The sequence below is a fragment of the Bombina bombina genome, chromosome 2, assembly GCF_027579735.1.
Source record: "Bombina bombina isolate aBomBom1 chromosome 2, aBomBom1.pri, whole genome shotgun sequence".
Lineage (NCBI taxonomy): Eukaryota > Metazoa > Chordata > Amphibia > Anura > Bombinatoridae > Bombina > Bombina bombina.
Genome location: NC_069500.1, coordinates 977,883,171 through 977,895,222, shown reverse-complemented (window position 1 = coordinate 977,895,222; position 12,052 = coordinate 977,883,171). Strand labels below are relative to the sequence as shown.

General features: G+C 42.2%; 1 protein-coding gene across 1 annotated transcript in view; it reads left to right on the top strand.

The window, feature by feature from the left end:
* CENPE (centromere protein E) overlaps positions 1 to 12,052 on the top strand; it is a 261,773-nt gene that overhangs the window by 215,451 nt on the left and 34,270 nt on the right. The window contains exons 58-59 of the mRNA XM_053703505.1: positions 7,768 to 7,971; positions 8,824 to 8,936. Of these exons, the coding sequence (XP_053559480.1) occupies positions 7,768 to 7,971; positions 8,824 to 8,936 (317 nt within the window). The remainder of the gene's footprint in view (positions 1 to 7,767; positions 7,972 to 8,823; positions 8,937 to 12,052) is intronic.

Here is a 12,052-nt window from a genome sequence, read left to right as displayed (position 1 = left end):
TGTATTAGACACCTTATTCCTTAGGGGCTTTCCCAAAGCATAAGCAGAGCCTCATTTTCGCGCCGGTGTGGCGCACTTGTTTTTGAGAGGCATGGCATGCAGTCGCATGTGAGAGGAGCTCTGATACTTAGAAAAGACTTTCTGAAGGCGTCATTTGGTATCGTATTCCCCTTTGGGCTTGGTTGGGTCTCAGCAAAGCAGATACCAGGGACTGTAAAGGGGTTAAAGTTTAAAACGGCTCCGGTTCCGTTATTTTAAGGGTTAAAGCTTCCAAATTTGGTGTGCAATACTTTTAAGGCTTTAAGACACTGTGGTGAAAATTTGATAAATTTTGAACAATTCCTTCATGTTTTTTCGCAATTGCAGTAATAAAGTGTGTTCAGTTTAAAATTTAAAGTGACAGTAACGGTTTTATTTTAAAACGTTTTTGTACTTTGTTATCAAGTTTATGCCTGTTTAACATGTCTGAACTACCAGATAGACTGTGTTCTGAATGTGGGGAAGCCAGAATTCCTATTCATTTAAATAAATGTGATTTATGTGATAATGACAATGATGCCCAAGATGATTCCTCAAGTGAGGGGAGTAAGCATGGTACTGCATCATTCCCTCCTTCGTCTACACGGGTCTTGCCCACTCAGGAGGCCCCTAGTACATCTAGCGCGCCAATACTCCTTACTATGCAACAATTAACGGCTGTAATGGATAATTCTGTCAAAAACATTTTAGCCAAAATAAACACTTGTCAGCGTAAGCGCGGCTGCTCTGTTTTAGATACTGAAGAGCATGACGACGCTGATATTAATATCTCTGAAGGGCCCCTAACCCAGTCTGATGGGGCCAGGGAGGTTTTGTCTGAGGGAGAAATTACTGATTCAGGGAACATTTCTCAACAGGCTGAACCTGATGTGATTGCATTTAAATTTAAGTTGGAACATCTCCGCATTCTGCTTAAGGAGGTATTATCCACTCTGGATGATTGTGACAAGTTGGTCATCCCAGAGAAACTATGTAAAATGGACAAGTTCCTAGAGGTGCCGGGGCTCCCAGAAGCTTTTCCTATACCCAAGCGGGTGGCGGACATTGTTAATAAAGAATGGGAGAGGCCAGGTATTCCTTTCGTCCCTCCCCCCATATTTAAAAAATTGTTTCCTATGGTCGACCCCAGAAAGGACTTATGGCAGACAGTCCCCAAGGTCGAGGGAGCGGTTTCCACTTTAAACAAACGCACCACTATACCCATAGAGGATAGTTGTGCTTTCAAAGATCCTATGGATAAAAAATTAGAAGGTTTGCTTAGAAAGATGTTTGTTCAGCAGGGTTACCTTCTACAACCAATTTCATGCATTGTCCCTGTCGCTACAGCCGCATGTTTCTGGTTCGATGAGCTGATAAAGGCGGTCGATAGTGATTCTCCTCCTTATGAGGAGATTATGGACAGAATCAATGCTCTCAAATTGGCTAATTCTTTCACCCTCGACGCCACTTTGCAATTGGCTAGGTTAGCGGCTAAGAATTCTGGGTTTGCTATTGTGGCGCGCAGAGCGCTTTGGTTGAAATCTTGGTCGGCTGATGCGTCTTCCAAGAACAAGCTACTTAACATTCCTTTCAAGGGGAAAACGCTGTTTGGCCCTGACTTGAAAGAGATTATCTCTGATATCACTGGGGGTAAGGGCCACGCCCTTCCTCAGGATCGGCCTTTCAAGGCAAAAAATAAACCTAATTTTCGTCCTTTTCGTAGAAACGGACCAGCCCAAGGTGCTACGTCCTCTAAGCAAGAGGGTAATACTTCTCAAGCCAAGCCAGCTTGGAGACCAATGCAAGGCTGGAACAAAGGAAAGCAGGCCAAGAAACCTGCCGCTGCTACCAAGACTGCATGAAATGTTGGCCCCCGATCCGGGACCGGATCTGGTGGGGGGCAGACTCTCTCTCTTCGCTCAGGCTTGGGCAAGAGATGTTCTGGATCCTTGGGCGCTAGAAATAGTCTCCCAAGGTTATCTTCTGGAATTCAAGGGACTTCCCCCAAGGGGGAGGTTCCACAGGTCTCAGTTGTCTTCAGACCACATAAAAAGACAGGCATTCTTACATTGTGTAGAAGACCTGTTAAAAATGGGAGTGATTCATCCTGTTCCATTAAGAGAACAAGGGATGGGGTTCTACTCCAATCTGTTCATAGTTCCCAAAAAAGAGGGAACGTTCAGACCAATCTTAGATCTCAAGATCTTAAACAAGTTTCTCAAGGTTCCATCGTTCAAGATGGAAACCATTCGAACTATTCTTCCTTCCATCCAGGAAGGTCAATTCATGACCACGGTGGATTTAAAGGATGCGTATCTACATATTCCTATCCACAAGGAACATCATCGGTTCCTAAGGTTCGCATTCCTGGACAAACATTACCAGTTCGTGGCGCTTCCTTTCGGATTAGCCACTGCTCCAAGGATTTTCACAAAGGTACTAGGGTCCCTTCTAGCTGTGCTAAGACCAAGGGGCATTGCTGTAGTACCTTACTTGGACGACATTTTGATTCAAGCGTCGTCCCTTCCTCAAGCAAAGGCTCACACGGACATCGTCCTGGCCTTTCTCAGATCTCACGGATGGAAAGTGAACGTGGAAAAGAGTTCTCTATCCCCGTCAACAAGGGTTCCCTTCTTGGGAACAATTATAGACTCCTTAGAAATGAGGATTTTTCTAACAGAGGCCAGAAAAACAAAACTTCTAGACTCTTGTCGGATACTTCATTCCGTTCCTCTTCCTTCCATAGCTCAGTGCATGGAAGTGATCGGGTTGATGGTAGCGGCAATGGACATAGTTCCTTTTGCGCGCATTCATCTAAGACCATTACAACTGTGCATGCTCAGTCAGTGGAATGGGGACTATACAGACTTGTCTCCGAAGATACAAGTAAATCAGAGGACCAGAGACTCACTCCGTTGGTGGCTGTCCCTGGACAACCTGTCACAAGGGATGACATTCCGCAGACCAGAGTGGGTCATTGTCACGACCGACGCCAGTCTGATGGGCTGGGGCGCGGTCTGGGGATCCCTGAAAGCTCAGGGTCTTTGGTCTCGGGAAGAATCTCTTCTACCGATAAATATTCTGGAACTGAGAGCGATATTCAATGCTCTCAAGGCTTGGCCTCAGCTAGCGAGGGCCAAGTTCATACGGTTTCAATCAGACAACATGACAACTGTTGCGTACATCAACCATCAGGGGGGAACAAGGAGTTCCCTAGCGATGGAAGAAGTGACCAAAATCATTCTATGGGCGGAGTCTCACTCCTGCCACCTGTCTGCTATCCACATCCCAGGAGTGGAAAATTGGGAAGCGGATTTTCTGAGTCGTCAGACATTGCATCTGGGGGAGTGGGAACTCCATCCGGAAATCTTTGCCCTAGTCACTCAGCTGTGGGGCATTCCAGACATGGATCTGATGGCCTCTCGTCAGAACTTCAAAGTTCCTTGCTACGGGTCCAGATCCAGGGATCCCAAGGCGGCTCTAGTGGATGCACTAGTAGCACCTTGGACCTTCAAACTAGCTATGTGTTCCCGCCGTTTCCTCTCATCCCCAGGCTGGTAGCCAGGATCAATCAGGAGAGGGCGTCGGTGATCTTGATAGCTCCTGCGTGGCCACGCAGGACTTGGTATGCAGATCTGGTGAATATGTCATCGGCTCCACCTTGGAAGCTACCTTTGAGACGAGACCTTCTTGTTCAGGGTCCGTTCGAACATCCGAATCTGGTTTCACTCCAGCTGACTGCTTGGAGATTGAACGCTTGATTTTATCGAAGCGAGGGTTCTCAGATTCTGTTATCGATACTCTTGTTCAGGCCAGAAAGCCTGTAACTAGAAAGATTTACCACAAAATTTGGAAAAAATATATCTGTTGGTGTGAATCTAAAGGATTCCCTTGGGACAAGGTTAAGATTCCTAGGATTCTATCCTTCCTTCAAGAAGGATTGGATAAAGGATTATCTGCAAGTTCCCTGAAGGGACAGATTTCTGCCTTGTCGGTGTTACTTCACAAAAAAACTGGCTGCTGTGCCAGATGTTCAAGCCTTTGTTCAGGCTCTGGTTAGAATTAAGCCTGTTTACAAACCTTTGACTCCTCCTTGGAGTCTCAATTTAGTTCTTTCAGTTCTTCAGGGGGTTCCGTTTGAACCCTTGCATTCCGTTGATATTAAATTATTATCTTGGAAAGTTTTGTTTTTAGTTGCAATTTCTTCTGCCAGAAGAGTTTCAGAATTATCTGCTCTGCAGTGTTCTCCTCCTTATCTGGTGTTCCATGCAGATAAGGTGGTTTTACGTACTAAACCTGGTTTTCTTCCAAAAGTTGTTTCTAACAAAAACATTAACCAGGAGATTATCGTACCTTCTCTGTGTCCGAAACCAGTTTCAAAGAAGGAACGTTTGTTGCACAATTTGGATGTTGTTCGCGCTCTAAAATTTCTATTTAGATGCTACATAGGATTTTAGACAAACATCTTCCTTGTTTGTTGTTTATTCCGGTAAAAGGAGAGGTCAAAAAGCAACTTCTACCTCTCTCTCTTTTTGGATTAAAAGCATCATCAGATTGGCTTACGAGACTGCCGGACGGCAGCCTCCCGAAAGAATCACAGCTCATTCCACTAGGGCTGTGGCTTCCACATGGGCCTTCAAGAACGAGGCTTCTGTTGATCAGATATGTAGGGCAGCGACTTGGTCTTCACTGCACACTTTTACCAAATTTTACAAGTTTGATACTTTTGCTTCTTCTGAGGCTATTTTTGGGAGAAAGGTTTTGCAAGCCGTGGTGCCTTCCATTTAGGTGACCTGATTTGCTCCCTCCCTTCATCCGTGTCCTAAAGCTTTGGTATTGGTTCCCACAAGTAAGGATGACGCCGTGGACCGGACACACCTATGTTGGAGAAAACAGAATTTATGTTTACCTGATAAATTACTTTCTCCAACGGTGTGTGTCCGGTCCACGGCCCCCGCCCTGGTTTTTTAATCAGGTCTGATAATTTATTTTCTTTAACTACAGTCACCACGGTACCATATGGTTTCTCCTATGCAAATATTCCTCCTTAACGTCGGTCGAATGACTGGGGTAGGCGGAGCCTAGGAGGGATCATGTGACCAGCTTTGCTGGGCTCTTTGCCATTTCCTGTTGGGGAAGAGAATATCCCACAAGTAAGGATGACGCCGTGGACCGGACACACCGTTGGAGAAAGTAATTTATCAGGTAAACATAAATTCTGTTTTTGCTCGTTTTCACATGAGACCTCTCCAGCTTTCTATGCTGAATCAATGGTGAAGGGATTATACAAAGATATCACAATTAATATCCTTAAATCCCAATGTTCGACGTGGTGGTTAAATCACCAGCGTTTAGTTCAAGGGGCCTCTTTTTTGTTCGGCCAACCTGGACTGTGATCTCTACAGATGCAAGTCTTTCAGGTTGGGTAGCTGTTTGGGGATCTCTGAAAGCACAAGGGGTTTTGAAATCTCAAGAGGCGAGATTGCCTATCAATATTTTAGGACTCTGTGCAATTCTCAGAGCTCTTCAGTTTTGCCCTCTGTTGAAGAGAGAGCCGTTCATTTGTTTTCAGGCAGACAATATATCAACTGTGGCATATGTCAATCATCAGGGTAGGACTCACAGTCCCCAAGCTATGAAAGAAGTATCTTGGATACTTGCTTGGGCGGAATCCAGCTCCAGTCTAATCTCTGCGGTGCATATCCCAGGTGTAGACAATTGGGAGGCGTATTATCTCAGCCGTCAGACTTTACATCCGGGGGAGTGGTCCCTCCATCCAGATGTGTTTTCTCAGATTGTTCAGATGTGGGGTCTTCCAGAGATAGATCTGATGGCCTCTCATCTAAACAAGAAACTTCCCAGATACATGTCCAGGTCCAGGGATGTTCAGGCGGAAGCAGTGGATGCACTGACACTTCCTTGGTGTTATCAACGTGCTTATATTTTCCCGCCTCTAGTTCTTCTTCCGAGAGTGATCTCCAAAATCATCATGGAACAATCGTTTGTGTTGCTGGTGGCTCCAGCATGGCCTCACGGGTTTTGGTATGCGGATCTTGTTCGTATGTCCAGTTGCCAACCTTGGCCACTTCCGTTAAGGCCAGAACTATTGTCTCAAGGTCCGTTTTTCCATCAGGATCTCAAATCATTAAATTTGAAGGTATGGAAATTGAACGCTTAGTGCTAAGTCATAGGGGCTTCTATGACTCAGTGATTAATGCAATGTTACAAGCTTGTAAATCTGTCTCTAGAAAGATTTATTATCGAGTTTGGAAGACTTACATTTCATGGTGTTCTCAAATTCTCTTGGCATTCTTTTAGAATTCCTAGAATTTTACAGTTTCTTCAGGATGGTTTGGATAAGGGTTTGTCTGCAAGTTCCTTGAAGGGACAAATCTCTGCTCTTTCTGTTTTATTTCACAGAAAAATTGCTAAACATCCTGATATATTCACTGTTTTGTACAGGCTTTAGTTCGTATTAAGCCTGTCATTAAATCAATTTCTCCTCCTTGGAGTCTTAATTTGGTTTTGAGGGCGTTACAGGCTCCTCCATTTGAGCCTATGCATTCTTTGGACATTAAACTACTTTCTTGGAAAGTGTTGTTCCTTTTGGCCATCTCTTCTGCTAGAAGAGTTTCTGAGCTATCTGCTCTTTCCTGTGAGTCTCCTTTTCTGATTTTTCATCAGGATAAGGCGGTTTTGCAGACTTCATTTAAATTTTTACCTAAAGTTGTGAATTCTAACATTAGTAGAGAAATTCTTGTCCCTTCCTTGTGTCCTAATCCTAAGTATTCTTTGGAAAGATCCTTACATTCTTTGGATGTGGTAAGAGCTTTGAAATATTATGTTGAAGCTACTAAAGATTTCAGGAAGACTTCTAGTCTATTTGTTATATTTTCTGGTCCTAGGAAAGGTCAGAAGACTTCTGCTATTTCCTTGGCTTCTTGGTTAAAGCTTTTGATTCTTCAAGTTTATTTAGAGTCGGGTCAGGCCCAGCCTCAGAGAATTACAGCTCATTCTACTAGATCAGTCTCCACTTTGTGGGCTTTTAAGAATGAAGCTTCAGTTGATCAAATTTGCAGAGCGGCAACTTGGTCTTCTTTACATACATTTACTAAATTCTACCGTTTTGATGTATTCGCTTCTTCAGAATCAGTTTTTGGTAGAAAAGTTCTACAGGCAGCTGTTTCAGTTTGATTCCTCTGCTGATGCTTTAAGTTTTTCTTATCATTTAATGAATAAACTTATTTTTTGGTTTGTGGATTATTTTTTCAGCTGATTATGGCTGTTTATTTTTATTCCTCCCTCTCTAGTGACTCTTGTGTGGAGTTCCACATCTTGGGTATTGATATCCCATACGTCACTAGCTCATGGACTCTTGCCAATTACATGAAAGAAAACATAATTTATGTAAGAATTTACCTGATAAATTAATTTCTTTCATATTGGCAAGAGTCCATGAGGCCCACCTTTTTATGGTGGTTATTTCTTTGTATAAAGCACAATTTTTTCAAAATTCCTTTGTTGACGCTTTTTACTCCTTTCTTTATTACCCCACTTCTTGGCTATTCGTTAAACTGAATTGTGGGTGTGGTGAGGGGTGTATTTATAGGCATTTTGAGGTTTGGGAAACTTTGCCCCTCCTGGTAGGATTGTATATCCCAAACGTCACCAGCTCATAGACTCTTGCCAATATGAAAGAAATGAATTTATCAGGTACATTCTTACATAAATTATGTTTTTTAATTTTAGAAAACACAGTCCAGGATTGAAAAGTTAGAACAGGAACTTGATTGTGCTAAAAGAACCATCAGTCAAAAGGAAAAAAATGTGGAATTGTTGCAAAGTCAACTATTGTCAAGAACTGCAGAGTCTGAACTAGCTAATATGCAAGTAAAGTTGACTGAAAAAGAAAATAATCTGAAAGCTGCATTCAAAGAAATACAGTCTCTCCGGGTATGTGTGTGTTACTTTTCAATTAAGATTCCATCTCAAACATAAGATTTTTTTTTCCCTTTTTCTGGTACAAGCTGCTGTAACCTCTCCAAGGATTGCATGCCAACAATCTAACATTGCATTAGAACATTTCTCCACAAGCAGAGAAATAATGTTGTCCGTTTCAAGATTCTTCTCTAGTAGCTAGCTATATCAAGATTTATGTATGCATACTGAAGCAGTTAAAGGGATATGAAACCCAAACATTCTTTCTTGATTCAGATTTGAAATAACTTTCTAATTTACTTTTAAATTTGATTAAAAACGGGGAAGTATGCTTAGGAGCCAGCCTATTTCTGCAGCACTATATAGCAGCAGTTTTGCAAGAATGTTATCCGTTTGCAAGAGCACTAAATGGCAGCACTATTTCCTGTCAAGTAGTGTTTCAGATGCCTACCTAGGTATCTCTTCAACACAGAATATTATAAGAACTAAGCAAATGTTGATAATAGAAGTCATTTGGAAACTTTTTTTTAAATGGTATGCTCTGTCTAAATCACAAAATACATTTTTTTGGTTTAATATCCCTTTAATAAGTAATGTGGAATGTGTCTGAACACATTTTTAAAGAGAGCAATTAAAGGATAATAAAATAATTATACCATATGTTATGGTAATAAAATGATAGGCTTGGAACAGATTTTAACATTTTATGACAGAGCTTTGTCTCAGACACTAAGTACAGATATTTCCAATAAAGAAATGTAACTTTGTTTTTTTTTTAAAAAAATCACTAAAAGATCTTAGAATACCTAAAAACTTGACTATATGCCATCGTTTTCTGTAAACTGACTTCTCCCCTTCTCTATAAAGGACAAAGTTGCACAAGGTGCACTACCTTACAGGGAAGAAATTGACCACCTCAAAACTCAGTTGGTGAAAATAGAAATGGAAAGAATGAAGTTGTCGAAGTCAACGGACCAGGAGTAAGTTTATTTTATATTTTACAGCAGAACACTTGAGTTTAATTTTCCGTATGTGTGTGTGTGTGTATATATAATAATTTTTTTTTTTTATTATTTTTTTTCTTCATAAATGGAAAGAGTCCACAGCTGCATTCATTACTTTTGGGAATTCAGAACCTGCCCACCAGCAGGAGGCAGAGACACCCCAACCAAAGGCTTAAAGGACCAGTCAACACTGTAGATTTGCATAATCAACAAATGCATGATAAGAAGACAATGCAATAGCACTTAGTCTGAACTTCAAATGAGTAGTTGATTTTTGTTAAATAAATTGCAAAGTTATGTCTATTTCCACTCCCCCTGAATCATGTGACAGCCATCAGCCAATCACAAATGCATATACGTATATGCTGTGAATTCTTGCACATGCTTAGTAGGAGTTGGTGACTCAAAAAGTGTAAATTTAAAAAGACTGTGCACATTTTGTTAATGGAAGTAAATTGGAAAGTTGTTTAAAATTGCATGCAGTATCTGAATCATGAAGTTTAATTTTGACTTGAGTGTCCCTTTAAATACCTCTCCCACTTCCCTCATTCCCCAGTAATTCTTTGCCTTTCGTCCCAGGAGGTTGGCAGAGAAGTGTTAGAAGTTTTTCAATAGTCTCTTATGGAGGGTAGTACTCTTCGGCATGGGATTGGAGTTTTAAGTATTCCTGTCAGCCTCTCAGTGAGAGCATGGGTGAAAGTTAGTCCGGAGATGCAAGGAGAGTCTTTCTGCGAAACCATCCCTACTCATATTAACAGCTCCACAAGCAATCAGCGTTGACGAGTTTTGCTGCCTGCTTTCTTCTCTCAAGTCCATGGTAGAGGCGACACTACTATCTGTCACACTTGAAGGGCAGTGTTCCTGTTCCACTGCATAGATTCCGGTAAGATCGTTTCATTTTCTTTCTTTATGATTGCCTGGTATTACAAATGTTTTCCCGAGAGGCTACCAGCTTGCTGGACTAACTATAACTCAGGGTCTCAGTGAGGCTCCTTTTGTATCTTGGAATCAAGGGTTAATTTCTCCTGTGGGGGGTTATTGAACAGGGGGTTTTAAATCCTGTTTATGTGATTCGACATGATTATGTGTGGTGGTACTTAGGCTCTTGGCTAGGAACATAACAGCCTTTGGAAGTGAGGCAGCCTTTACAGTTGAGCACGCCTTTTCTGGACCGCACGGTGCACCTGGGTGTGGTCACATTTTGATTCTCCATTTCTGCATTCCTGACAGTGTACCGACGGAACATTTCTGGTCCGTTAGTGTTGGGTCCTCGGAGGTGGTGAGTGCCCCAGCCATTGTGGGTGTCAGGTGCCGTTTACTTTTCTTATTTGGTCTGTTTTTTGTATTCAATATCCCAGTTATGGAGGATTCTGATAATGAGGAGATGATCGTCTATTTCTCGTGAGGAATACGAATTGGCCCGGTTGATACATTAGAGTGCTCAATTCCTCGGGATCGGGGAGTCAAGGAGCCGCTGAGCCATCCGTCTCTGGGGGTCCCGTTCCCCAAGTGGCGAGTTCCCTACCACCAACTCTTACTACACATGCAGGTAATCCAGATTTTGCTTATCCTTCTCTGGAAGGTGTCTTGTTCCACCTCTGACGTTTTGGCATGCCCATTATTATGGCGCTGGCGCATCTGCAGCAACCAGAAGTGTGCCTACGATATTGTACGGGTTCAGTTGACCGGGGCTCTTCAGGCATGGGATGGCCTGCTTAGCTATTGGGGAAAACCACTGTCCCTGAGGCTTTAGGGGGTCAACATCCGGGGTCGTCTTCTGCTCCGGCGAGGGTATGCTGAGCCTTTCGTTATAGACTGGCGTGCCTTCGTGTCCTTTTGAGGCACGTTCTGGTGTTGTTAGAGGATCCCATCCTTAACAGATAAGGGAATTATCAGTCTTCTACTTCTAACGGCTTGCAGAATTAGCTATATGAGGATGAAGTAATCTTCTTTTCTCCAACATAGGTGTGTCCGGTCCACGGCGTCATCCTTACTTGTGGGATATTCTCTTCCCCAACAGGAAATGGCAAAGAGCCCAGCAAAGCTGGTCACATGATCCCTCCTAGGCTCCGCCTACCCCAGTCATTCTCTTTGCCGTTGTACAGGCAACATCTCCACGGAGATGGCTTAGAGTTTTTTAGTGTTTAACTGTAGTTTTTATTATTCAATCAAGAGTTTGTTATTTTAAAATAGTGCTGGTATGTACTATTTACTCAGAAACAGAAAAGAGATGAAGATTTCTGTTTGTATGAGGAAAATGATTTTAGCACCGTAACTAAAATCCATGGCTGTTCCACACAGGACTGTTGAGAGCAATTAACTTCAGTTGGGGGAACAGTGTGCAGTCTCTTACTGCTTGAGGTATGACACATTCTAACAAGACGATGTTAATGCTGGAAGCTGTCATTTTTCCCTATGGGATCCGGTAAGCCATGTTTATTAAGATAGTAAATAAGGGCTTCACAAGGGCTTATTAAGACTGTAGACTTTTTCTGGGCTAAATCGATTCATTATTAACACATATTTAGCCTTGAGGAATCATTTATTCTGGGTATTTTGATATGATTATATCGGCAGGCACTGTTTTAGACACCTTATTCTTTAGGGGCTTTCCCTAATCATAGTCAGAGCCTCATTTTCGCGCCGGTTATGGCGCACTTGTTTTTGAGGACAGCATGGCATGCAGCTGCATGTGTGTGGAGCTCTGATACATAGAAAAGTCTTTCTGAAGGCATCATTTGGTATCGTATTCCCCTTTGGGCTTGGTTGGGTCTCAGCAAAGCAGATTCCAGGGACTGTAAAGGGGTTAAATATAAAAACGGCTCCGGTTCCGTTATTTTAAGGGTTAAAGCTTCCAAATTTGGTGTGCAATACTTTTAAGGCTTTAAGACACTGTGGTGAAATTTTGGTGAATTTTGAACAATTCCTTCATACTTTTTCGCAATTGCAGTAATAAAGTGTGTTTAGTTTAAAATTTAAAGTGACAGTAACGGTTTTATTTTAAAACGTTTTTTGTGCTTTGTTATCAAGTTTATGCCTGTTTAACATGTCTGAACTACCAGATAGATTGTGTTCTGACTGTGGGGAAACCA